General features: G+C 56.9%; 1 protein-coding gene across 1 annotated transcript in view; it reads left to right on the top strand.

Moving 5' to 3' along the window:
- Nucleotides 1–26,190, top strand: part of CROCC2 (ciliary rootlet coiled-coil, rootletin family member 2) — a 70,743-nt gene that overhangs the window by 21,851 nt on the left and 22,702 nt on the right. The window contains exons 6-19 of the mRNA XM_032413133.1: nt 1,694–1,791; nt 2,313–2,510; nt 3,610–3,706; nt 4,021–4,227; nt 4,528–4,739; nt 7,036–7,180; nt 7,501–7,647; nt 7,924–8,103; nt 16,182–16,375; nt 19,895–20,022; nt 20,517–20,686; nt 21,237–21,413; nt 22,843–22,956; nt 25,808–25,951. Of these exons, the coding sequence (XP_032269024.1) occupies nt 1,694–1,791; nt 2,313–2,510; nt 3,610–3,706; nt 4,021–4,227; nt 4,528–4,739; nt 7,036–7,180; nt 7,501–7,647; nt 7,924–8,103; nt 16,182–16,375; nt 19,895–20,022; nt 20,517–20,686; nt 21,237–21,413; nt 22,843–22,956; nt 25,808–25,951 (2,211 nt within the window). The remainder of the gene's footprint in view (nt 1–1,693; nt 1,792–2,312; nt 2,511–3,609; nt 3,707–4,020; nt 4,228–4,527; nt 4,740–7,035; nt 7,181–7,500; nt 7,648–7,923; nt 8,104–16,181; nt 16,376–19,894; nt 20,023–20,516; nt 20,687–21,236; nt 21,414–22,842; nt 22,957–25,807; nt 25,952–26,190) is intronic.

The raw sequence follows: 26,190 nt of genomic DNA, 5'->3' as shown, positions 1-26,190 counted from the left end.
CACGCACACACCCGGACAGCTCCTTCTCACTATAAACACACACACACGCGCACGCACACACGCGCACACGCACACACACGGTGGAGGGGGCGAGGGAGCTCCCTGGGGCCCCTTTATGAGGACGCTAACTCCATCACGAGGGTGGAGCCTGAAGGCCCCACCTCCAAATCCCATCCCACTGGGGATTAGGTTTCAACATTCGAATTTTAGGGGACACAGACATTCCATCCACTGTACCTCCTTACAGTGTCCTGCAGGCAGGGCTGGTGTGCATGCGTGTGTATGTGGGCACCTGGGGGTTCTGGTCAGTCCCAGCTGGCGCCCCTTACTTAGAGAGCAGCTTTGAGACCTCACTCATGAGTGTGGGCAGACTCCCCCTTTGGATGGACCCCAGGTTTTTCTCTCGGTCCCCTGAGCCCGTGGTCAAGGAAACATGCTCAAGTTGCTGAGTGTGGCAAGAGGTTGCCTGTATTCCTCTGGAGTTCCTGACCTCGCCGGTTCCTGGCCTGAGAGCTCCTCCCCACGTCAGCCAGCCCAGCCTTGCATTCCGGAAGCTGTGAAGCCTGGAATCTAATGTAGTTTCATCGTCGTTATTGGGCAGGCCAGGCCAGGCATCTGCTCCTCCAGGAGGCAGGTCTAATCCCTGCTCTTTGATGATCACGATGGGGGTGCGGGGCGCGGTGCAAGCATACAGAGGACTCTGGTCCCAGGCACGCAGGGGCCTACAGCGAAGTGTTCCTGGGCTCAAGGGGGGGACCTCAGATGTGGGGTCAGGACGGGGGATCGGCAAAGGCTTCATGAAGGAGGGAGGGTGTGTGGGTCTTGAGAGCCGGCAGAAGTGAAGGCACTCTGTCCGAAAGCAGCGTTCGAGAGGCGCCTGGAACAGGCAGGGAGGGCAGAGGGAGTATGGGGCAGTGCTGGGCCCACGGTGAGCCTGCCTGGGTCGCGGGAGGTCAGCACTCAGGACACAGCCGAGTGCAGGGCCCGGGAAGGTGGCGTGGAGACTCAGGACCCCTGGGCTTTAGCCCAGTTCCCTGATAGGCTGACACCGCTGGCCACACACGGCCCCGTCCCATTACTGCCCCCAACTCCGTCCCCTGTCCCTCCCCCACAGTCCTACAGTGGCCTCCTGCTCCACCATTACTACCCAGTTCACTCTGCCCTGTCTCAGCGGGCGGCTTCTCCACCTTCCCCTCCGTGAGCTCCAAAGGGTAGAGGCTTCTGTGTCCCTGGCACCTTTAGGGACCAAGCCCCACACCTGGACATGTTAGGGGCTCCCCTAGAGTAAGAGTTGCTCTCTTGGTGCTGGAGGAGGAAGGGAAGCCTCTCCCCCTCCCTGTGCTGGCTGGGGGGAGGGGGTGGGGGGCGCACAGTTGCTGAGGGCTGCAGGGAGACCAGGCTGGGTGAGTCCTGGTTCTGGGCAGGACCTGGATGTGGTCACTTCCCCAGGTCCTTGGGGTGGGGGAGTGAGCACTGCTCCCCAGGAAGCAGGCAATTTGCATTATTTGGGAAGATAAGCCCATGGGAAAGGGGGCTGCGGGACCGTAGGTGGTGCTGGGTCTTCTCCCTGCTGTGGGAGACAGCCCAGCTTGGCATCCGGAGGAGGGGGCTGTGGGGAGGGTGAGTGGGGTTGTGGGGCTCCTCTCACCTCCCACGCCGGAAGCAGACTCAAGCCTCTTGCTTTCAGAGCCAGCGCACACGCTCAGGGGGGCCCCAGGACTTCCTCCTCCTGTGGAGACAGGTCACTGCACTCCGCATACAGCTGGCCGAGCTGCGTGCGACCACAGAGAGGTGAGGGCACGGGCCCCACTGGGTTGGCCCCCCAGGTGTGGAGGAACAGACAGGAAAGGTGAGCAATGTGGGAGAAGCACAAACAGACAGAGCAAGGTAGGCAGGGGTGCAAGGGGAGAGAAGGCAGTGGGACAGGCCAGTTAGGGGGATGCTGCAGAGGGGGGGATCCATAGGGCAGAGCCTCAGGGCCCCTCGGATCCCTCTGGCACCTCACACAGGTCTGACCTGGGATCCTTGAGGTACATGTCATGTCAGCACCCCGTTCACATAGCAGGAGACTGAGGCTCAGAGGGTCAGTGTCGTGCTGGAAGCAGAGAGCCTGTCCTGGCCGGGCCCCGCTCCCCCTCCCCAGCTGGGATGTGCTGGAGGCTTCTGAGGATGGCAGGGGAGGGGGTCGGCTCTGGGCAGAGAGCAGGGCCCAGGTGACCAGATCCTGCTTCTCCCAGCGGCTCGCAGCCTTCGGGCCCGGAGCCCGTGGATGGTCCTGAGGCTCAGCTGGGGGTGCTGCCCTTGTACCCCAGGGGTCTCACGGACATGCGAGCGGAGGCGGCCAGGATGGCCTGGCGCCTGCAAACGGCCTGCCTGAACCTTGACTCCAACCTGCGTCTGTCAGCCGGGAGCGGGGCCGGGGCCCTGGAGCAGCAGCTACGGGACAAGGTGCAGGAGATGCTCCAGCTGCAGAGCCGCTGGGACGCAGAGAAGGTGGCGCTCCAGGCCAGGTGGGTGCCGGGCAGCTGGACCTGCCAGCCCTCTGCTCACGTGCGTGGTGGCGCTCCTGGCGGCAGAGGGATGGTCCCCAAGGTGGTGGGCTCACAAGTCCCTAGCCAACCTCCAGAGGCCGAGCTAGAGCGCCCGAACGTTGAGGGTTTCAGGGGACGCTGCAGTGGACGCATTTGGACTGCGTCCTCCTAGCTGGGTCCCAGAAGTGGACTTTTCCGGCCTAGAAGCACATCCCTCCAGAGGTGGGCGCCTGCTTTGAGGTAGCCCGTTTAAGAAGCTGAGGCAGGTGGAGGGGCCCAGGTCTACTCCTGGTGCAAATGAGCCTTAGAGCAAGCACACGAGGTTTTGGACGCAGAACCATGTCGGTGGCTCAGAAATCTCGGGAGGGCAGCTTCGGCAGGCGGTGGGGAGGCAGCGCCCCAGGGAAGGCCTAACCTGCTGGCCCTGGCGCACAATTCACAGAACCTAGGATCACTGGCCACAAACACCTGCAAGCTGAGGGGAAGAAACGTGCCCTGCCCTCAGGGGACCAGCTGAGTCCAACAAACCCCAGAGCAGCCCCAAAGGAGCATGATGGCCCAATGCAGCCTGCAGGGGCTTCACCCCAGGGCCTACGCCAAAGATGCTGGGGCCTCAGGAAGGGAGACCCAGGTGCCACGGAGGGGAGCCAGGGGTCTTTGAGAAGAAGGTGGCTCCTGGGAAGGAAGGGACAATGACATCACTTGTTGTTAGATTTCGGTGGCTGAGGTGCTCTAGGCAGAGGAAGCAGCTGGACCAACGGCCTAAGGACAGGGGCAGGGCCTCAGGGGCCACCGGCCATGACGCTGGAGAGCAAGTTGGGGTCAGGGTGGGGGCCTGAAATGCTGAACTCTGATTCTGCACGTTGCTCCAGGGACAGTGGGGGCCACTGAAGTTTCTAGAGCAGGAGAGAAGTGTCTGACCAGGCAAGGGACTGAGGCCTGCTCGGCCAATGCCAGGGTGTGGGCCACAGCACAGGGGGAGTGTGGACACAGCCCGTGCATCTTCGGGGCCCCCCTGCACTCTGGGCTTTGTTCTCTGCTCTGACAACCCTTTCCCCGGCCCCCACCTTTTCTCCAGGGTCTCCGAGCAGACACTCCTGGTGGAGAAGCTCACAGAGCAAAACTCGAAGAAGGAGGCAACCATCTCTTCCCTCAGAATGCAGGTCCAGAAGCTGGTGCGTGGGGCTGCGAGAAGGCGGGCACAGGGTGGGGGTTCGGCGCCGGCCCCGCTGAGGCATCTGCTCTGGCCGCAGCAGTCCCGGCGCACCAGAGGCCAGCTGCTAGCGGACACCTCGGAGGATGAAGCCGAGTCCCTGCAGCACGTTCTCAAGAGCATCCCAGAGGTGCAGGCCCGTCTCGGTCCTTCCTGGGGTAACGCGGCAGAGGGGCTAGGATCCTGATGGCTGACCCTCCACAGGATCTGGAAGGGCCCTGCTTGGCCACAGCCCTGAGCTGTCTCCCTCCGTCCCTTCCTCTCTGCACCCTGAAGGTGGCCCAGGTGGACGCCGGGGGCCCGGAGCTGGCATGGGGTGGCAGTGCTGGAGCTGAGGAGGCCCGGGGCCTGCTGAGGAGGCCCACGCGCTCTGCGTCTCCCCACCAGGGTGTGTCCCCACCGCGGGCCTGCTCCCCGGACACCCCGGACCCCACACTGCAGGCTGTGCAGACAGCCTTTGGGAGGCGGCGGCTGCAGGAGCAGGTGGGCAGCCACGGGGCTGTGCACAGAGGGCCCTTACCCGGCCTGCCCATGGCTTACCCAGGGCCGGACACCCCGCAGGCCCCAGGAAGGGAGGCCGGGGTGCCAGCGAGGGGAGCCAAGGGCCTTTGAGAAGGAGGCGGCTCCGGGGAAGGGTCTGGACACAGCCAGTGCATCTTCGGGGCCCCCAAGCTGCAGCCCCAGGGAGGGGGCTCCGGTCTGCAGTGCAGCTCTGCTGGGGGAGTCTGGTCCAAGGCCCGCCTAGGCCAGAGGGGGCTCACGCTGCACGCCCGCCCGGGGCAGGACCTGCGCCTGCAGCTGGAGTCCCCGCAGGCCGTGGCCGCCCGGCTCCGGGAGCAGCTGTCCGAGAGCCCGCAGGAGCTGCAGGCCTTGAGGAGGCTCCCGCGGGAGCGGGTGCGGGAGCAGGTGCGGGAGCGCGAGGACCTCCTGCGCAGGCTGCGGACGCAGAGCCGGGAGGCACAGCACTGCAGGGCGACCAGCGAGCTCCTGCGAAGGTGACCGCAGGGCTGAGTGGGGCAGGCCGGGCAGCGCCAGCCGAGGGGCGCTGCCAGCAGGAGAGAGAGCGGGCCCACCTCCAGGACGGAAACTGCTCCTGGCAAGGCCGCCTCCCTTGGCCTCACCTTGTCCCCTCAGCCCCACAGCCCCCTGCCTGCTCTGAGTCTCCTTGCCCTCATCTGGGCCCACCTGGGCTGCCTCTGCCCAGGCTCAGCCTATGCCCTGCCCCCTCCCCCTGCATCCCCAAAGTGCAGCCTGGTTCCACCTGCGTGCTCTCTCCCCCCTCCCGCCTGACTCCCAGGACTCCTCCCAGGAGTCCTGTCCATCCTTCAGAAATGGTCTGTAAATCCCCCAAACTCCCTTCCCTCCACATCCATTGGGGTGGCCTGAGAGCCCTCCTGGGCTGTCCTGTGGATCTGGCGGCCTATGGTGCAGTCAGCTGTGAGGCTTTCTGGATGCTTCTGTGCACATCTCAGTGCTCTGGGGTCAGTGGGAGTGGGGAAGCACGGAATCTCCCGAGGCCCACAGTCCTGACTGAGGGGCTAGGAGGGGCTTCCCAGGTCCACACCCTGCCTGGGCTGGGACGTGGGGGCCCGCAGGCTCTGGCTGGAGGAGCAGGTGCTTCCCAAAGGGGCCAGGAGAGGGAGCAGCAAGGAGGCTGCCTCCCCTCATCCCCCCTGGGGGTGGGGGGACTGCGGCTCCCTCGGGGAGGGGGGGCTCCTTCTCTGGGTGACCCGACAGTGCCCTCAGTGCTGAGACCGGGGATCTGAGGAGAAATGAGCCCAACCCTGCCTTGAGAGGCACCCCGGGAACGACCCAGGGAGAGGAGTTCAGCCCGGCGTCGGGCGTGGCAGGGAGGGATGGAGGAGGAGGCTGCCTGGAGGCCCGAAGCCTTCCTGTGACGGGGGAGGGGGGCCTCCCAGGGGCCGACAGGTGCAGAGGGGGGGAGTGCAGAGCCACGCAGTGAGCAGGGTGAGACTGGTGGGGGCCATCCCTCTACTGAGCAGAGGGCAGTGGGGGGGGGGGGGGGGGGGGCAGCGCCCGGGACGGGTGGGCTGGCCCGGGTGGGCCCCTCAGCGTTGGGGGAGGAGAGAGGCCAGATCCCACGGGCCTTTGGGAAAGGGAGGCTTCAGGACTGGGCGCTCCAGGGGCCAGGACCCGATGGGGAGCCGCTGAGGCCCAGATTCCTGGCTGAGGGGTGGCATGCAGAGAGGCCTCTGGAGTGGGTCAGCCCGTGAGCACGGCTTTGCACAAGGTGCTATACCTCAAGGGCCCGGGGTCCCTGTCAGAGCGAGCTAAGCAGGGTGCCGGCAGAGGAGGGGTCCCGTCCTTCCCACTGAGTTCTGCAAGGACTAGCTGAGCTTGGCCTGTGGGTGCCACAGGGCTGAGCATGGGACACACCAGGGAGCAAGACCTTCGAGTGCTTTTGGGGCTCACAGAAGCCGTCCGGGAGGGGATCGGCCTGCCGGGGCCAGAGGTGGCTGGGTGTCTCCTGTCCCCCACCACGCTTCCCCAGGATGCTGCCCCAAGTGGCCCCCTGGCCTGGCACCTCCCCTTACCCTGCCCACGCTCCTGGCACTTGGCCGAGGTCTGACTCTACCCAGGGTGTGTCCCTCGGCTCCCCTTCCCGGGACCCAGTCCTGGGGCTGCCCCAACCTCCACCACCCTGTCCCCAGCAAGAAAAGGGCTCTGGAGACTGTGGCGGAGGGGATGAGGGGCAAGGCGGCCGTCTGAGACGGCTGGAGGCCGCGAACCATGGGCAGAGCAGAAGGAAGAGCTGGCACAGCAGGGCGAGCGGGGCTGCAGGGAGCTGGGGACCAGGTGCGCTGGGCAACGCCTCTCAGCCCCCGTATCCCCAGCTACACACGGGGCCACGTCCTTACCGGGCTCTTCTCCGGGAGTGGGGGTGCCTGATGGGACAGCAGGGGCGAAGGGTTCTCCAGAATCCCCCAGCCTGGGCTGTCACCCCCGCCCCCACACCTCTGCTCCAACCTCCGGCCCAAGGCCTACTCCCCGCCCCAGGGGCAGAGGTGGGCCCTGTGAGCTGTGTGTGCACACGGGCGTGTGCACACACACACTCTTCACCCAGGGCTGTCCGGGTATGGACCAGGAACACCACCGTCCCACCCAAGCCCTGAAACAGGGCTCACGAGCTTCCTGGCCCTCAGGGCTACCCATGCTCCTTTGGGGCTCCCTGGGCTCAGAAGGAGTTGTGGGCCATCACCCTGCCCGTTGTGGCCCCCTCTTGCCCGGAGATGACCTCACACCCTCTGCCCTCTGGTTTCTGGGCCTCAGTCAAGGGCGCCTAGAACAGCTGGAGGAGAAGGTCTCAGGGCTCAAGAAGGAGCTGGTGGCAGCCCAGGAGGCGCTGAACTCGGCCCGGCTGCAGAGGGACGTCCTGGACAGCGAGAGGGAGGGTCTGCGCAGAGCCCTGGCCCGGGTAGACCTCCCCGCCCGCCCCCTCCCACTCATTTGTCTCCTCACCCTCCTGGGCCCTCAGTCCATCGGCAGAGTCCCCAGCCAGTGGGCCCTGGCCCCTGGCCACACCTGCTTCCCCGTGGTCTCCCTCGGCTACCCTGCCACCTCTCCTGGCTGCAGCCTGAGGACCCAGGGGGCCAGCGTTCACCTCAGAGGCCTCCCCACCCTGTCCCGCCCAGAGCTCCCTCCCTCCCTGGCACAACGGCTCTCCGCCTGTGGGAACGGTCTTCACGTGGATCCCAAAGTGTCATCGGGGTGACCGCACCGTCCCCCCTGCCCTAGGCCGAGTCCAGCAGCACGGACCTGGGACTGCTCGTGACGCGGCTGAAGTCGGAGGGGGTGGAGCAGAGGGACTCCCTGGCCAAGACGGCGGCCCTGACGGAGGCGCTGGCTCAGGACAAACGCACCCTGAGCCACCTGGTCCTGCAGGTGAGGCTGGTCCCCGGGCTGCTCTCGGAGCCAGGCCCGCCCGGCAACCCCACCCCTCCACCTTCTCCGTTCCTGCCCAGACAGCAGGGGGCGGGGGAGGAGGCATAAGGGAGCCTGCCAGGCCCTGCGCCGGCCGGGTGGGGTGCTCAGCCCACGGGACCGAGGGCGCACGGGCGTGGTGCACGGGGCGTGGTGCACGGGGCGTGGTGCACGGGCGTGGTGCACGGGCGCGGTGCCCGAGCCTGACCCGACGCCCCCCTGCCCCCCTGCTGGCAGCTGGAGCAGGAGCGGGACCAGCTGCGGGAGCAGCAGAAGGCGCTGGAGCAGGAGCTGGAGCTGGTGCGGACGGCGCGCGGGGGCCTGCAGCAGGCCTGCGGGCACCTGGAGAAGCAGCTGCAGGGGCAGGCGGCCCGGTTCCAGCAGCAGCGGGACCAGCTGCAGGAGCAGATGGGCCAGGTGAGGTGTCCGCAGGGCTCCTGGCTCCCACTCCCACCCAGCAGGGCCGCCCCGTCTCTCCGGGGCGTGGAAGGCCACGGGTCACCTTTAGAAGTCACGCTGGCTCAGGACGTCAGCACCAGTGCTGTCTGCCAGCAAGGCTGACCGCCAACCAACGTGGCTAGATTCAGAGCCCGCCTTGACACTGGCCTCCCGGCGGTGGGGGTAGGAGACAGGGGGAGGGATAAGCAGAGAACGGTATGCGGGGCCTGTCCCAGTGCCCCCGTCGGAGGATCGAAGGCCTCTGCCCCGTGACTTCCACACACTCGGGGGTCAGGCGCTTCACTGCTTCCTCCCTTGTCCTGTTTCTCACCTCCCTGGACCACCTCCATACTCGCTGTTCCCTCGTTGGCTCATGCGTTCATTCTCCGGCCTTCCCTGGACCCCGGCCTTCGGAGGAGGGCAGGCTCCGTGGGGAGTGGCACTGGAACACTTTGCTTTCCTCCAGTCCCGGCCTGTTGCCCCACGTGGAACCCTGCGCCTGCAGTCTTGCCCCGCCCCCCCGGGGCGTTCGGGCCCCCTGCTCTGGGACTCAGCTTGGAGTCCTCCACTTCTCAGGCTCCGTCTGGTCCCTTTCCCTCCTCCCTTCATTGCAGTGTGATTTACACTCAGGAGCCAGCGTGCTGTTCCACGAGTTGCGACCACTGCGTGCACCGCGTGGCCGGCACCGACGGGACGGGGACTGTCTCCCGGGGCCTCGGGGCTGCCCCGCCCCCAGGCAGCCTCCGCGCCACGCGCCCCCCATGCACGGGCTTCACCTGTCCGAGAGCTTCTGGTAAACGGAGCCAGAGAGTCGGGGCCGTTTTGTGCCCACCCACTCTCTCAGCATGATGCTGGTGGGCGTCATCGGGCCATAGGCAGCAAGAGCTCGGGGCTTTTGACTGCATAGTAACTGCATAGTAACATTTCGTGTGCAAATAAACCACATTCGCTTTCCCATTTCCTTGCTGCTGGACATTTGGGTTGTGATGCACAAGACGGTCCTGGACACTGGTGTGCAAGTCGCGTCCATGTATAGTGAGGGAAATCGTGGCCATTTGGTAGGTGTGCATTGAATTTAATAAGAAACTGGCAAGTGATTTTCCAAAGTGATTGTGTTAGTTTATCTACACCGCCAGGAGCCGGTCGGGGGCGGGGGGCGGCTTTCAGCGGCTCCTCAGCCTGGTCCACATTTGGCCTCATCCACTTTTACTTTTTAATTCCTCTGTGTGTGTGAAGTTATATACCATTGTGGTTTTAATTTGCATTTCCTGGACAGCAAATGACCTTGAGCACATTTTAATGAGCTCATTGGAAATTTGCATACCTTATTTTGTCAAGTGTCAGTTCAAATCTTTTGCCCACTTTTATTGGGTGTTTGTATTTTGGTTATGGACGTCTAGGAATTCTTCGTGTATCTTGAACACGAGGGCTTTGTCAGACGGATGTACTTAGAATAGTTTACTCACCTTTGTGACTTGCCTATATATTTTCTTACTGTTGTTTTTGGTGGACAGAGAATTTTAACTTTGGTAAAATTCAATTTGCCAAGTTTAAAAAAACGTATGGTTAGGATTTCCTAGATACTGTCTGAGACATTTTTTGTGTAGCCCAAGGACAAGCAAATACCATCCTGTTTTTCACCTAACTCTTACATATAGGTCTGTGATCATTGCAGGTTGATTTTTCTGGATGGCAGTGGTTCTCAAAGTGTGTTCCCTAGGCCGGCAGCATCAGCAGCACCTGGGAACTAGTTAGAAACGCAGATTCTCAAAACGCCCCGCTCAAAACCCACTCAATCAGAAACTGCAGGATGGGTGGCAGAAATCTGAATTTTAAGGAGCCCTCCAGGTGATTCTGATGCCCCCAAAATGTGTGAACCACAGGTGTATTGTGTGAAGTAAGAACTGAAGCCCGTTATTTTTCATACAAATGTCCAGCTGTCCCAGCACCGATTTTTAGACTGTCCTTTATCTCCTGAATTACCTTGGCGACTTGTTGAAAGTAAATTGAACATATATATGCATATATGTGCACAGATCAGATTGTTGATCTGTGCAAATCAATCTGCTCATTCTTTCCCCAAAACCACACTGTCTTGGTTACTGTAGCTTCTCAGTAAGTCTTGAAATTAAGTAGCATGAGTCCTCCAATCTTCTTTTTCTTTCCTTTTTTTTAAAGATTTTATTTATTTATTAGAGAGAGACAGCAAGAAAGAGTACAGTTGGGGTGAGGGGTAGAGGGAGAAGCAGAATCCCCGCTGAGGAGGGAGCCCGACGCAGGGCTCGATCCCAGGACCCCAAGATCATGACCCGAGCCAAAGGCAGACACTTAACTGACTGAGTCACCCAGGCACGGCTTTATTCTTCTTTTTCAAAATGGTTTTGACTGTTCTAAATTTTTTACATATCCATGTACATTTCACAATCAGCTTATGAATTTCTGTCATTCCCCCCACCCCCAAAAGCTTGCTAGAACCTCGATTGAGATTGTGTTGACTTTATAGGTCAATTTCAGAAGCCTGGACACCTTAGCGTCATTGCAGTGTCCCTCCGTGAAGCTGTGGTATATCTCTGAATTCTCTCAGCTGTGTTTTGTGCTCCGTGTAAAAGTCTTGCCCATTTGATTAAATTGATTCTTAAATTTGATATTGTGAATTGCCTTGCTGTTTGTTTTTTTTTTTTAAAGATTTTATTTATTTATTTGAGAGAGAGAATGAGATAGAGAGAGAGAGCATGAGAGGGGAAGGGTCAGAGAGAGAAGCAGACTCCCTGCTGAGCGGGGAGCCCGACGTGGGACTCGATCCCAGGACTCCAGGATCATGACCTGAGCCGAAGGCAGTCGCTTAACCAACTGAGCCACCCAGGCGCCCTGCCTTGCTGTTTTAATTTTATTTTCCTAGTGTTCATTATTAGTGTAGAGAAGTACAGTCTCATCTATGAACTTTGAGTCACGTGACCTTGCCAAGCTCACTCGTGAGCTCCAGGGTTTTCCATGTTCATAGCCATGGCCTCTCTGAGAAGCAACAGTTTTCTTTCTGATCTCGGTGACTCTTACGTGTTCTTCTCTCGATGCACGTTAAGGAGCCTTAGAACAAAGTTGTAAAGACTGTGAGAGTGGCTATCCTTCCCCCCGACCCCGGGAAGGAATTTAGTATTTTGCTTCTGTATGACGTTATCGATGGGCCTTTCATGGATGCCCCTCATCACACTGAGGATGTTCCTTTCATTCCTAGCGTGTTGAGAGGGGTCCTTATCGTTTTTATCATGGATGAGTTTTGAATTTTTTTAAATGTTTTTTCTTTATCAAGATGATCACGTCATTGTTCTTCTTCTTGTTAATGGGCTGAATTATATTGGTTAATTTTTGAATGTTAAACCAACTTTGCATACCCGAGATAAACCTTACTTGGTCATAGGTTAATAGCCTTTTTATATATTTTTGGATTCAATGTTTTGTGAAGGATTTTTGCATTTATATTCATGAAGACTAGCAGTCTGTGATTTACTTTTCTCATCATGTTTTTGTCAGATTTGGACCCAGGGCCTCATAAAATCAGTTGGGAAATTTATTTATTTCCTGAAAGCGTTTTAACGTTGATGTTATTTCTTCCCTAAATGTTGGTAGAATTCACTAGTGAAGTCATTTCAGTCCGGAGTTTCTCTTGTGAGAAGTGTTTTGATAATGAGTTCAATTTCTTAAACATGTAGGCTCCTCAGGGTTCCTGTCGCCTCATGTCTCTGTTTTGCGCACTGATGACTTCGCTTGTTGCGCTTCATTACCTTGCAGATCAAGCTATTTTCTCATTCTCTGTGTGACTTCTTTTCTGACCTGTGGGTTATTGATGTACATTGCCTAACCTCAAACATACGGATTTTCTAAGTACCTATTTGTTACCTATTTTTAATATAATTCCATTGCGCTCAGAAAACATACTCCAGGGGACACTTGGGTGGCTCAGTCGGTGAAGCGTCTGCCTTCAGCTCAGATCATGATCCCGGGGTCCTGGGATTGAGCCCCGCATCGGGCTCCCTGCTCCGCGGGGAGTCTGCTTCTCCCTCTGCCAGTCACCCCGATTGTGCTCTCTCTTGCTGTCTCTCTCTCTCTCTCAAATAAACAAATGAAATCTTTAAAAAAAAGAAAATAATAAAAAAAGAAAACCTACTCCATGCTATTGGAATGGATCTAAGGGCATGTTTTATGGCTTATAGGAGCTCACGTGAGAAGAGTGCACAATGGTACGGGGGCATATAAGGTCTATAAACATCAGTTCCAACATAGTTGAAATCTTCCATGTCCTTACTGGCTTTTTGTTTGTCTGTTTTACTTGTTTTATTTATTGGTTTTACTTGGCTTATTGTGTTTGTCTACTTGTTCTAACAATTAGTGCTGGAAGGGCATTAAAATCTCTATCTGTGATTGTGGAATTGTCTATTTCAAACTTTAGTCCTGTCCTTTTTTGCCTCATGTTTTGAATTCCTATTGTTAGGTGCACACACATTTAGTATTTTATGTCTTCATGATGCATGGACTTCTCATCATCATAAAGTGTCCCCTCTCCTTTCCAGCGACACTCTTTTCCTTGGTATCTAGTGATAGTGATAGAGACACGCTAATTTTCTCATGCTTAGTGTTTTCACTGTATATCCTTCAATAGATTTAGATCACTCTAAAATACATTTAGAGTGTATTTCTTGTAAAAAGCATATGGTTGGGTCTTGCTTTTATGTTTACTCTGACAGTCTACTTGTTAATTGGAGTGTTTGTACCATTTACATTTAATGTAACCGTTGATATGCTTGGTTTTATTCTGCCATCTCGGTACTTGTTTTCTATTTGTCTCATTAAAAACACATTTTTATGGGGCGCCTGGGTGGCTCAGTCGTTAAGCGTCTGCCTTCGGCTCAGGTCATGATCCTGGGGTCCTGGGATCGAGCCCCGCATCGGGCTCCCTGCTCCGCGGGAAGCCTGCTCCTCCCTCTCCCACTCTCCCTGCTTGTGTTCCCTCTCTTGCTGTGTCTCTCTCTGTCAAATAAATAAATAAAATCTTCCAAAAAAAACCACCACATTTTTACATTCCTTGTTTCTGACCTTGTTTTGGGTTAGTTGTATATTTATGTAGTATTCCACTTTATGTTCTCTATTGGTATTTCTAAGCTATACTTCTTTTCCTTATTATTTTAGTAATTACTCTAAAATTATGATATGCATAATTTATATTCAAATATTATACTACTTCAAAAACAATTTAAGACCTTCACAACATGTATTACATTTATCCATCCCATCCTTTGTGCTCTTGTTGCAATATATTTTATTTCTACATGTGCTGTTATAAACTGTACGATATATTATTCATATTTTTGCCTTAAATGGTCACTTTGACAATGCACACACACACACACACACTTCAGTTATCTGGCCAAATGCTTTATCTTCACAGCATATTAATTATAATCTTTTTCAAGTCTTTGTCTGATAACTCCCACATCTGCATCCCCAAGTGGTTCTCTTTCTATTGTCTTTTTATCTCTTGGTTTTCAGTCATGTGGTCTTGCCTCTTGATATGCATAATAATTTTGTTGAATAAGACTTTATGTTTTTGTAGAGATAACTTGAGGCTCTGAACGATATCAACTTTTTCCAGAGGGAATTTGCTTTTGATTTTGGGAAGTCAGAGCAGGGGCAGATCACCTTTAGCCAGTCTGAGCCCAAGCTGGTTTGTGAGTGGGCTTCAGTCTCCTGTGAGGAGCAGCCTATTTCTGGTGTGCTCCAGGGTCCGGCACAGCTCTCCCGGGCCCCTCACTGGACTTGTCGGGTGCTGACCAGGGCCTGCGGCTTCTGGTGAGCCCTACCTCCAGGTTTTGTTTTCTCAATTCTGTTAAGACTGCCCGAAGTTCTACCTAACTTCTCAGATTCTCGGCTGCCACTTCTCATTCAGATTATCGTCCCTTGGCCCTATACTTCTTTGGAGTTATATTCTTTAAAAAATCAGTACCGTTTTTAAAAACAATACAGAATCTGAGTCTCCCCTCCCCTCTGATCCCTTCACCTCTCACACCGCAGCTGCTTTGGTAGCTTTGCACTCCAGGTTAGGTCTCTCCAGTCTCGTAAGCCTGCTGAAACCCTGAGTCAAGTTCCCAGCCTTTTAGCTAAGGCCTTATGCTTGGCTGCGAAGGCTCTGGGCCTTGTGCTGCTTGGGGGCTGGCCGACACCACAAGGAAAATCTGTGGTGGCGTGTCGGGCTCGGCTGCATCCACGTCTCCCTGGGTCTTGGCCGCTTTGGCGCCTGCTGGGCCCTCATACAGGTAGTTATGTGGCAGGCGTGCTGCACAGATTTTCCAGCTGCTCCAGCGGTGGGAGCGTTGGTCTTCAACCAGCTCCTTCACCATTACCAGAAGCAGAAAGTTCTGGTCTCGACATTTGAAGAATATTTTTTATAGGTTATAGAATCCTAGGATAGCCATTATTTGCCTTCAGCATTTTGATGAATTCATCCCACTGTCTTCTGACTTTCCTTGTTGCTGCTTGGAAATCAGATGTCAGTCTTAGTGTTGCTCATTTTAAGGTAACGTGTGTTTTTCCCTCTGGTTTTAAAAAGTGTATTTCTTTATCTTTGGTATTCAGAAACTTCACTTTGCTCTGTCTCTGTGACATTTTCTTTGTATTTATCCTATTGGAGGATTATGGCTCATTTTCAATCTGTGGCTTGCTGGATTTTACTGGATTTGGGACATTCTTGTGCAGTATCTGTTCCAATAGTCCCTCTCCTCTCCTACTGCAACTTCGATCGTACAATGTTGGGCCTTTTTACCTCGTCACATGTATCTGGTACCCTCTCTTCTGTGCTTTTCATCCTTTTTTCTCTTCGTGACTCAGTCTGAATACCTTCTTTCTTCTGTCTTCCAGATGAGTGGTCCTCTCTTCTTTCTAAGCTGGCATTGAAACCATATATTTATTAATTTTGATTACTGTATTTTAAAATTACATTGTTTCTAGTTTCTAGTTCTGTTGTGAAATTCTACATCTTGCCGTCCATCTTCTCAAATGTCGAATTACAGCTATTTTAAACTCTGTGTCCAATGACTCCAATACCTGAGTATCCAAGAGGGCAGGGAGACATCGGTATTTATGTTCTTATGTGTGTTTTTTGCCATATGATCCTATCTCCTGATATGCCTGGTAATGTTGATTAAATGCCAAGTGTCATAGGTAAAAAACTGTAGAAACAACTTGAGGATCTTGATGACGCTATTCTTCTTCCAGAGAAGACTTACTTTGGGTTCTGGTGGGCAGTGAATGATCACCATAGTCCCTGGTTGAAGTGATTCAAACCTGAGCTTCGGCTTTTATGAGGGATGATCTATTTCCGATTCAGTACCACTACCAAGGCAAAGCCCTGTGGTGAATGCAACTAAAAGCTGGGGTGTTTGTTAGGGCCCCTCTGCTATGATGGCTCTGAACTTGAGTTTTTGTTCCCCTGAGGCCATAGCACTGTCAGAAACGCTCCTCGGCTTCTCAGTTTCTCAGCCAAAACTTCGAGGTCAGCAAATTCTGAGGAGAGAAGAGATGCCAAGTGGTGGGCTCATTCCTCTGAGTCCCTCCCTCTAGGTCTCGGCTCCTTTTGTCCCCACTGCCTTGGCAGCTCTCTGAGGCCTTCTACAGATCCCTCTGTCATATTCTATCTAGATTCTTGTGATATTCTCGATGGAAGTGTTTGTCCGCAGCAGTCTGGTCCTCTGCCACCTTCTACTGCCATTGCTGTGTGATATTGCCTGCCCCCTGGACACTTGTGGGCCAACCAAGGTTACCATTTAGACTAGCGGCTGGCTCTTCCCTGGGAATGCTCGGTTCAGGGACTTCTCCAACACGGCTGCGGGAGTGGATGCCCCTCTGCTGTGAAAACACGCATGGGCACTTCTGAGGTCCAATCTGTCTTCTGTTCACTCTCCTCCCCATCTTTTCCTCCCTGTCATTCTGCACAAAATTGCTTCTTTTCTCTTGAAAGGCCCCTCACCCTCCCACTCTGCCAGACTGTCCCTTCCCCACCCCACCCCCAGGTCACATGCAAGAAACAGGCCTTGGAAGAACAGCTGGCCCAGAGCCTGCAGGACCAGGAGGCCCAGATGGACACTCTGCAGAGGGCCCTGCAGGAGAAGGAGGCTTTGTCTGAGGAGCGGACCCAGCTGCTGGCCAAACAGGAGGCCCTGGAGAGGCAGGTCCAGCTCACAGCTGAGGAGGCAACTGACCTCAGGTACCTGGGGCCCTACCAGCAGGTTGTGTCCACATGGCCTCACCCTGGAAGAGCCTGGAGTGGGGCAGGGGGCAGGCACTTACTCAGCGACTATAGGGTGGAGCAATTCTGTCTATGTGGGAGAGAGGCTATGAGTGAGGGGCAAACTCAGTGCCTGGATAGGAGGAGCATCTAGAAGTGAATGTAGTGAGAGCCCTGGGATGGTGCTCCTGAGCAAGGCGGCTACACTGGCCAGATTGCAAGTAACCAGAAACCCAGTTCAGACTAGCAGAAAGAAGGCATAGGATGTCTTGCTCATGGATCTAAGAAGTTCAGGTACACATGGCTTCAGGCAAGGCTGGATCCAGGTGCTCCCACAGTGCTATCAGAATCCTGTCTCTCCCTGCTCAGTTTTACTTAACTCAGGGGATTTTGTTCTCAGGCAGGCTCAGGGTGAGAGGTGGCAAATGGTCAATGGCCACTCCAGGCTCCCTCCTCCATTGGACGTACTGCCCTTCTCCCCACAAAGCCCAAGAGCTGCTACCATTGGCCATCGTGAGCCATTTGAAGGCCCTGAACCAGTCCTGGGATTTGCAGGGCCTAGATTGGCAGGCTGGAGTCACGGGCCCATCCCTGAAGCCAGGGACAGTGTCAGCCCCAGGGAACCATGAGGTTGAGGGCAGGGTGAGCTTCAAAGACCTTCAGGGGCCCCTTCCAGAAGACATGAAATAGGCACTTGGAGGCAAGAACACGGTGCCTGTTTGCTATTGCCTGGTGAGCTGAGCTGGTCCCAAGGTCTCTGTGGAAATCCAAAAGCTGGTGGCTTTCTGCCCCCAAACTTGTGGGCTCTCTTGAGAACATCTAAGTATTTTTTAGAAAGGTTTCCTCCTGGAATTCCAGAATCTGGGGGTCACGAGAACCCTTCAAGTCCCAGGTCCTTAAACATCCTCACAGACAAACCTTTTGCAAATGAAAGCTGACAGAGAAATTGGAACAGAAAACCTAACGAAGGCTACTCTGGGTCAGCAGGAGCAGAGGGTCCCTGCCTGTTACCCCCTCCCAAGCCCCACAGGTACTCAGAAGAGTGGGGGGTAGAGGCCCCTGGCACCTGCCAACATCTGCCGCCCAGATCGCCGGCAGAGGCCTCCGCAGCCCAGGATCCTCTCTCCAGGCGCAGACCTGACCTCTGGGCCCAGGGCCTCTGCACATGGCCGCCCAGTGGCCCCCAGACAGAGCCAGCTGCTCGTTAAACAGCACTTCACAGTGAGCAGTCTGAGCTTCTGCTGACAAGGCTGCTGGGGACTCGTCAAACCACACATGCCTGGCGCACACAGCGTGTGTGTATCTGGCTGGCTCAGTGGGGCTGCAGGGTCTGACCGCAGCAGTTTCGGGGAGCTCCGAGGTAATGTTGACAACGAGCAGGTACAAGAAGTCCTGCTGCATATTGCTTCTCCCGCAGCAGGCTGGATGACGGGGAGGGAGGGCCCAGGGCTCAGGGTCCTGCAGCCCCCACAGCCAGGCCCCGACGGGGCTGCAGCCCCGGGACACCCTCTCAGTTCGCAGGGTGCTGGCTCCCTCACCGGCCAGAGAGCTGGGTGGAGTCCCTGCCCGCCCCCTGCCCGCACCCTGGCTGGCCCCCCTGGGCCTCTGCTGCGGGAGGCTGAGCTGCTCGGGGCTCCCGGGGGCGGACAGACTGGACGCACCCTCAGATTCCCAGGCTTTGAGGTGAAAATTCTGGTGTCTGAGCGGCAGAGACCACTTCTCCCAGAGGGGACCAGGCTGATATCTGGGAGGAGGTGGGTTCAAGGTGTTGGGGAGAGCATTCCCCACAGAGGGGGTGCTCACACAGATGTGGGGAGTGGGGAACAGGTGGGGTGCTGACAAGGATAGAGCCTGGATATCAGAGAAGTGAGGTTTCTGGGCTCCTCAGGCCATCAGGGAGCCCTGGAAGTGTCAGTGTGCCCTCCCTACCCCCCCCAACTAAGGTGGCAGCGGTGTGCAGGGGGCCGGGGTGGAGGGCCGTCAGGGTCAGCAAGGTCCCCCATGGCCCACGCCCTCCCTGACCCATTGACTTGGGTGGGGTTGTGTGTTTGCTGTTTGTGTGTTCGTGTGTTTCTGTTTGAGTGTTTGTGGTGTTTGCATGTGTGTTGTTTGGCCGGTTCCTTTCTTCACCCTACGCCACCCAGCACAGGCCAGAGCCTAGTGACGGTGAGGACGCGCTGGTTGGCCGGCTGACGGCTGACGACTTCAAGCCCCTTTATCAGCCTCTCCAGAGAGGAATGCTGCCGTACCTTTCCAGGTACTTCCTGAGCCGGAGGCAGCTTAGCACAGCGGAATCAGGCTACGTGTGTCCTTTTGCTCAGAGAATAGAGAATAGAGTTTCCTTGTCCTCAGCAACAGCTCACTAGATGCACCACCATTTCTAACATGCTGCCGTTTATCAGCATGGAAGCCAAGTCCAGTCAATACCCTATGGAAAGCTGCAGTGAGCATCTTGTACACACGGTGCTGGTTCCTGGGTATTTCTGGAGAATGACATGTGGGAATGGGATTGCGGGCTCGAAGATAGGCACACTTTAAATTTTGAAATTTCCCAGCCTCCTCTCCACAAAGAAAATGGTCCCCACATCCTTGCCCACGTTGAATATTACCATTGTTTAAAGTTTTGTCAATCTGATACATAGTCAATAACACCTCATGGTTGTAATTTGAATCTCCTTGAGCCCTAGTAAGGTTGAGTAAGCTTTATATGTTCATTCTCCCTTTGTGTTTTCTTTGTGAATAACAGTCATTTTTTTTTTCATTTTTCTGTAGGATCAGCTGACTTTCTGTCATTGATAGACAGGAGCTCTTCCCATATGGTGGATATTAATTCTTTGTCTTTTTAGTGCAGATTTTTTTCTTCAAGTCTGTCCCTTGTCATTTAAGTTGGTTTATGCAATCTTTTCTGCCCAACCATCCCCCCGCCGTTAAGTGTATTTAGATCTGCTGGCCTCTTTATTTTTGTCTTCTGGCTTTTGTGTCTTAAGAAGATTTTAAAATACCGTTCTGTGTTTTTCTCGACTATTTCTTTTTTTAGAGAGAGAGCGCGAGCGTGCTCACGGGGGTGGGGAAAGAAGGGGAGAAGCAGAGGGAGAGAGAGAATCTTAAGCAGGCTTCACGCCCTGCATGGAGCCCAACACAGGACTCGATCTCACGACCCTGAGATCATGACCTGAGCTGAAATCAAGAGTCAGATGCTTAACCGACTGAGCCACCCAGGCGCCCCTCTACTGTTTTTATAGTTCTGAGTTGTTTATTTGCTGTTTGTTTTGTTTTGTTTCATTTAGCTCTTTAATCCATCTGAAAGATGAATTTGTGCAGGGCCCACTTTGGTTTTAGAGATTGAAAATGAATGAGATGTTCATTCTGTTTATCTTCTGGTTGATGAGCCTGGCCGTGGCAGGCACCGTCCCACTGTCTAGCGACTGCGCTCTGCACCACCCCTCAGCGGCAGGACCGCCCAGGTGACGGGCCCCACTGTCTGATGACTCTCTGCAGGGCCGAGAGGGACTCTCTGGAGAGCAGCCTCTTTGAGACCCACCAGCTGTTGAGGCAGCTACAAGCCCAGCGGGAACAGCTGGAGGGAGAGGCCCAGAGCGTGCGGCTCGCTCGGCAGGCCCTGCAAGGTGCTCCTCAGGCGGGCTCTCTCGGCTCCTCTCCCCCCTTCAGTGGATCTCGACCCCCAGATGTGCTGCCCCCACTCCCCAGTCCCCCAAAGGAGCACGAACACAGGCCGAGAGCTCACGGGGCTGAACGGCTCCTGCCACTATTGTCTGGGAGGGACGGGCACCTGTCCTGCCTGCTTCCAATGCTGGGCCCAGGCGCAAAACTGGGCTGCAGCCACAGGATCAGCATGCTGGCTCCCTGCCCCTCCCCTGCGCTCCCTGTTCAGCCCGCCCTGCCTTGGGCGCCTGGCCATAGCCGGTACAAGGTGACAACTTAGGACACACACACTGCAGTGGGGCACAGAGTGCTGTGTCCCCCCGGCTCTGACAGCCCCCTCAGAGCAGGGGGCTGTCCCTCTGTGGGCCCGGCACTCCACAGGGAGTTTGTAAGGGCCACAGGGGTTCCATGCTGGGGGGGCCTATGGCCAGTCCCTGATGCACCTGTCACTTCACAGTGGAAATGCAGCAGCTGAAAAGTACCTGGGAGGTCCAGGAGACAAGGCTACAGCGGGACGTGGGGCGGCTTCAGAGGCAAGTGGTGCAGCAGGAGCGGGAGACGCAGCTGGCCCTGGAGAGCCAGGCGCTGGCCCACCACGAGGACCTGGCTCGGCTCCAGAGGGAGAAGGTCTGCTTCCGTTGGGCCACCCAGTCGCCTGGTCACTTCCCCGGAGTCCACCACGTCCCAAAATGCAGCAGACACTTAGGGGTGGGGGCCTAAGGGGCCAGCCAGGAGACAGAGGTGCCCCAGCCATGCTGTGGCTAGGCCAGAGGAGGACTCTTCCTAGTTCAGGTGAGCCTGAGCCATCCAGGGCCTGGAACGTGTGTGCAGCAGAGGCCAGGCCTCGGGCAGGCTGACCTGGCTGCAGTCTGAGGGCCCGTAGCTGGAGGGAGCTTTCCCTGAAGGTCTTGCTTGACATATTATACATCTTACGAATGGGGAGGCTCAGGAGAGGTTTCTGAACCACTACATAAAAGTGGGAGGGCAGATGGTGAGACCCAGCTCTTGCTTTGGTGTCACTGTGTAAGACAAGTGGTATATGGCTGACTGGGGTAGACAACCTCTGGGGACCTGTCCTGCCCTGATGTCCCATGAACCAGGTCTCACTTAGGACCTGCTGGTCTCACATGTCCTGACCTATGCAGCCTACACAGCCTGTCCCTTTGCATTGGCCCAGGAGATGCTGAGTCTGTCTCTGACAGAGGAGAAGGAAGTGGCAGCTCGCTGTTTGGAACAGGAGAAGAAGCTGGTAGCAAAGAATGTAGCCAGGAGGGAGGCTCTGAAGGAGGAAATCCAGAGCTTGAAGCACGAGAGGGACAAGAGTCTCCTCCAAATGGAACATGAGATGCAACAGGTGATGGGGCACTATGAGGCAGCGGGGAACCCTCACATCCACTTCACCATGCCTTCTCTGACCCAGCAAGAGGGCTATGAGGGCAACCTTTCTAGGTCACTGGATTGCAGCTTTGGTCTTCCACAGAAGTTCTGGGGGACAGACATCCATCCAGCAACCCATCCATCCATCCATCCATCCATCCACCAATTCATCCATCCATCCATTCATCCATTCATTCATCAATCCATCCATCCACCCATCCACCCACCAATCCATCCATCCACCAATCCATCCATCCATCCATCCATCCATCCATCCATCCATCCATCCACCCATCCATCCATCCATCCATCCATCCACCCACCAATCCATCCATCCATCCACCCACCCACCAATCCATTCATCCATCCATTTATCCACCAATTCATCTATCCCCCATTCATCCATCCATCCATCCACCAATTCATCTATCCATTCATCCACCAATCCATCCATCCGTCCATCCACCAATCCATCCATCCATCCATCTATCCATCCATCCCTCCATCCACTCATCCATCAATCCATCCATCCCCCCACCAATTCATTGTGTCGAGTGGGGTCGATGGGGCCTTTTCACTCTGTCTGACATGTCCCAAGCAAGGCACTGAGCATCCATCCACTAATCCATCCACCCATCCACCCCTAATCCATCCACCCATCCATCCACCCATCCATCCACCAATCCATCCATCCATCCATTCATCCATCCATCCATCCACCCATCCACCCATCCATCCATTCATCCACCCATCCATCCATCAGTCCATCTACCCACCCACCCACCCATCCATCTACCAATCCATCCACCCATCTATCCATCCATGCACTTGACTGTCCCCCCATTCATCTGTCCATCATCCATCCATTCACTTGACTTGCCATCCTTCTATCTATACACCCAGCAGATGTCCCACATACATGGCCATCTATCCACATACCTGGTTTTCCATTCACACACCTAACCATACATCTATCCATCAATTTGCTTAAACATCCATCCAACTATCCGTACACCCAACTATCTATCCACACATTCATATGACCATCTGTCTAACCATTCTCTTGACCATCTGTCTATCCATTCACTTAAACATCCTTCCTTCTATCCACACACTTATCTGTCCATCCATAGCCACCATCCATCTCTGTGTCTGATTTTCCATCCACCTGATCAGCCAGCCAGAGTGTGGAGAGCTGACTGAGCATACGCACGGAAGTTGGGCCATGTCAGACAGAGTGAAAAGGCCCCATCGACCCCACTCGGGACAAAGGCTGCCTCTGGGGTGATGCTCCTCCCCAAGCAGGGGTGTGGAATCAGGAACACACCACATCCTGGCAAAGGCTTTGGCCTCTCCTTAAAGAGGCCCTTGATCCTCACAAGCACCACCCCCCCAAATCCCACCAGGCCCTGTCACTGAAAGAAGCAGAGGGAAGGCTGCTGAGGGAGGAGCTCTCCAGGTCCATGCAGGAGCTGGAACAGGTGCGGCAGAAGGCCCAGAGCCAGCATGAGCAAGCCGAGGTGAGCCCTGTGGGCCCAAGCAAGGCACTGAGCACCCAGCAGGGCCACCCCCAGATGCAGCTTCCTACCTGGTCCCAGGTACACAGCCCCCTCTGTCCTGGCCCCCCTTGGCCTGAATTTCCCCCAGGGAATGCCCAGGTCTGCTGGGAGGAAACACTGTCTTAATGGGAAGGAAAAACCCAATGAACCAAAGCTGGGGGTGGGTGGGGCTGTGAGAGCCAGTCCCTGCTCCCCAGCAGCAGACTCGTCCAGGAAGAGCCGACAGAGGAGGGCCTGGGGCCATAGGTGAGCCAGCAGCAGAGAAGGGCAGACCCAGACCTGGGCCCTGGCCAGCCCATAGACACCCAGCCCTGCCTGTCTGTGCACCTGAGCTGCACTTGGTAAAACGGAACTGCAGGAAATGTGTGTGAGGCCTCTTGGGGCTGGCCCATTAGACTCTCCCAAAGGAGAAACCCAACCTGGAAAGGCCAGCATTGTGCCCAAGGCAGATCCTCCCTGGGAAGGACATCCACAGAGAGTCCCAAGCCGAGCCAGGAGAGAGGCATCCCCGAGGGATGAGGGATGGGAGAGACCCCCATAGGTATAGGCCCACCACCACACTGAGGCTGCCTCGGACAACCAGCTGGGGTCACCTGGAACTCCGGACTCCATCAGGAGCCCATGTCCAGGGGACAGGACAGGCAGTAGCAACTAGGACTCGGAGTGGGGGCAATGACCCTGGAGGCCCTGTGCCTCCACCCCATGAGCGATGCGCCTACTGCTGTGTCCGGCGGGGGGGTGGGTGGGGCTCAGCCAGGGTGTCTCTTCACCTTCCACCCCGCCCCACTGCTGCCTGATGTGGTCACTGTGAGCAGAGCTGCCTCGAGGGGCTCCTGGCACCCAGGAAAGTCTTATCCAAGAGCCTCTCTCCCTGGAGCCCCCACCCTGCTCTGTCCCACCCTTAGGCTGGGTGGCCCTTCCAAGGGCCACCCATGGGAGGAATGGGGGTCCATGGGGTTGTGCCCTCCTTCCTCCCATCCCCACCAAGCTGCCCCCTCAGTCCCACCCATGGTCAGGGAACCAGGAACGCCCCCCAAGATCCTGGGAGCTGACACCCCAACTCAGAGAGGGGCTGGTTCAGGAACCTTCCCTCGTGCTGGCTCCGAGTCTGCGCCTGGACTGGGGATGGCCTGCCAGCCAGCGGGACACTTCAGGGAGCTCGTTAAGGGTTCTTCTGCCACCTTGGCATGGAAAGTGGAAATTAAAACCCACTGAGGAGGGAGAGAGAGGAGAGATGCCGGCCGAGGAAAGCCAGGTGTGGGATGCCATCAGAAACACCCCTGGCAGGTGGAGGGGCTCCAGGGCAGTGCCCTGTCGCTCACAACCCTCCCAGGGGCTTCCTGGCGGGGCCCCCACAGCCATGCAGGGCCCATCCTGGGGACAGCCAGACCCGGCCACCCAAGGTGATCCTGTCAGTGGGGAAGGACAGCAGGGGCGGGGGCAGAGGAGGCACAGTGAGGCTCCTTCCCCAAAAGCGGGAGACACTGTCCTGATGGAGCCCCAACCCACTAGCGCCCTCACTCCGCAGCGGCCAACGAATCCCGAGTCCCGGCGGGTGGGAGCGGAGAGGTCTCTTAGAGACCCAGCCCAGGGCCAGTAGTGAGGGCACCTGCGCCTCCTGGAACAGGAAGCCAGCTCCTGCTCAGGAAACCACCACCCTGGGGCCCAGACCACCGTGGGGCCAGGCGGGGCTGGGGGGGGGGGGGTTGGTGAGGAGGGGGATCCTGGCAAGGAAGCTGGGCTGGCCTCAGGCTCTGGGTAAGCAGGTGCTGTCCTTACCCGTGGACAAGGAAATCTTCGAGCACTGCTGCCTAGCCTGGGGCCCAGAGGACCCCCACCTCCTCCGAGTGCCCACCGGTGAGTGCCAGAGGGGAGCCTCTTGAGTGCTGCGGCCCCAGGAGGGCAGGTTCAGGCCAAGCTGAGTCCCGGATGAATGGGCCGCCTGAGCATGGCTGCGAAGTCTCTGTGGGGGTGGCCCTGCGGCCCCTTTCCAGGCACGTCTGCGGGTACTCACACGTTTAGGCTCGCAGTGATGTGGGTCTCCCCTAAGGTCCCCACCTATGTGAAAGTTCAGGAAACCACGGGCTCGGCTGAGGGGTCCCTGTGTTCACCTGGACTCAGGGACAGGGCTCCCCCTTCCCCACCACTGCCACGTCTTCTGAGCTGGGGTCTGCCTTTCTGGCCCTATGCTGACGGGCAGGGTCCCAGAGAGGGGGACTAGAGGCCCTTCATCTGGGAACAGACGCAGTGGACGCCCCAGCCACGGGGCCAGGGACCTGGGGGGCTTCTCCCATGCCTGGCCAGCCAGCGAGGGTGGAGGCCCAGTCCCGAGCTCCTGGGCATGACCACTGAGCACACTGCCCAGCCCAAGGAGTCCCGAAGTCTGTGACATTTGAGGGCAGGGCCCTCTCGCTGCCAAATCGCTGTTCTTGGCCCCTCAGTGGGATGGGCCCAATAGCAACATTTTAGGGATGAGAAAGGTCAGTGCTTGAGTCCCTGACTGGGCGCCTGCCGCCCACCCTGCCCTGGAGACCCCAGAGGCAAGGCGTGGGTGGCAGGGTCAGCCCGTCCCGGTGGGGAGACCCCTCTGGGGCTTTCTCACCATGTCCCCTGGGACCCTGGCATCGGGGGCATTGACAGCAGTCACCGTGAGGACCCTGACCTGGAGCCCCAGGCCGCACTCTGCCCCTGCCCACCTGGTGCGGCCCAAGCGAGGACAGCGTCTGGCTGCCCGCGTGGGCCTCAGCAGACCACCAGCTGCCCAAGCCTCGGGCCGCCCATGATGCCGTGGCCGGTTTGCTGCTCCCTCCAGGCCACCATCAGCGCCACGACCACAGAGCTGAAGGCCCTGCAGGCCCAGTTTGAGGACGCCATCTCGGCCCATCAGAGAGAGACCTCGGCTTTGGGCGAGAGTCTCCGGAAGATGGCGGCAGAGCGAAGCAACGCCAGGAGAGAAGTGAGGGGGTGTCAGGGGAGGGAGAGGGGGAGGGGTGTCAGGGGAAAGGGTGAGGAGAAGGGGTGCCAGGAGAGGGGGAGGGGTGTCGGGGAGGGGGACAGGGGAGGGAGAGGGGGAGGGGTGTCAGGGGAAAGGGTGAGGAGAAGGGGTGCCAGGAGAGGGGGGAGGGGTGCCAGGGGAGGGAGAGGGGGAGGGGTGTCGGGGAGGGGGACAGGGGAGGGAGAGGGGGAGGGGTGTCA

Source organism: Phoca vitulina, unplaced genomic scaffold, assembly GCF_004348235.1.
Source record: "Phoca vitulina isolate PV1807 unplaced genomic scaffold, GSC_HSeal_1.0 scaffold1, whole genome shotgun sequence".
Taxonomy (NCBI): domain Eukaryota; kingdom Metazoa; phylum Chordata; class Mammalia; order Carnivora; family Phocidae; genus Phoca; species Phoca vitulina.
The sequence above is the reverse complement of the archived record's forward strand: the minus strand, read 5'-3'. Positions and strand labels throughout refer to the sequence as shown.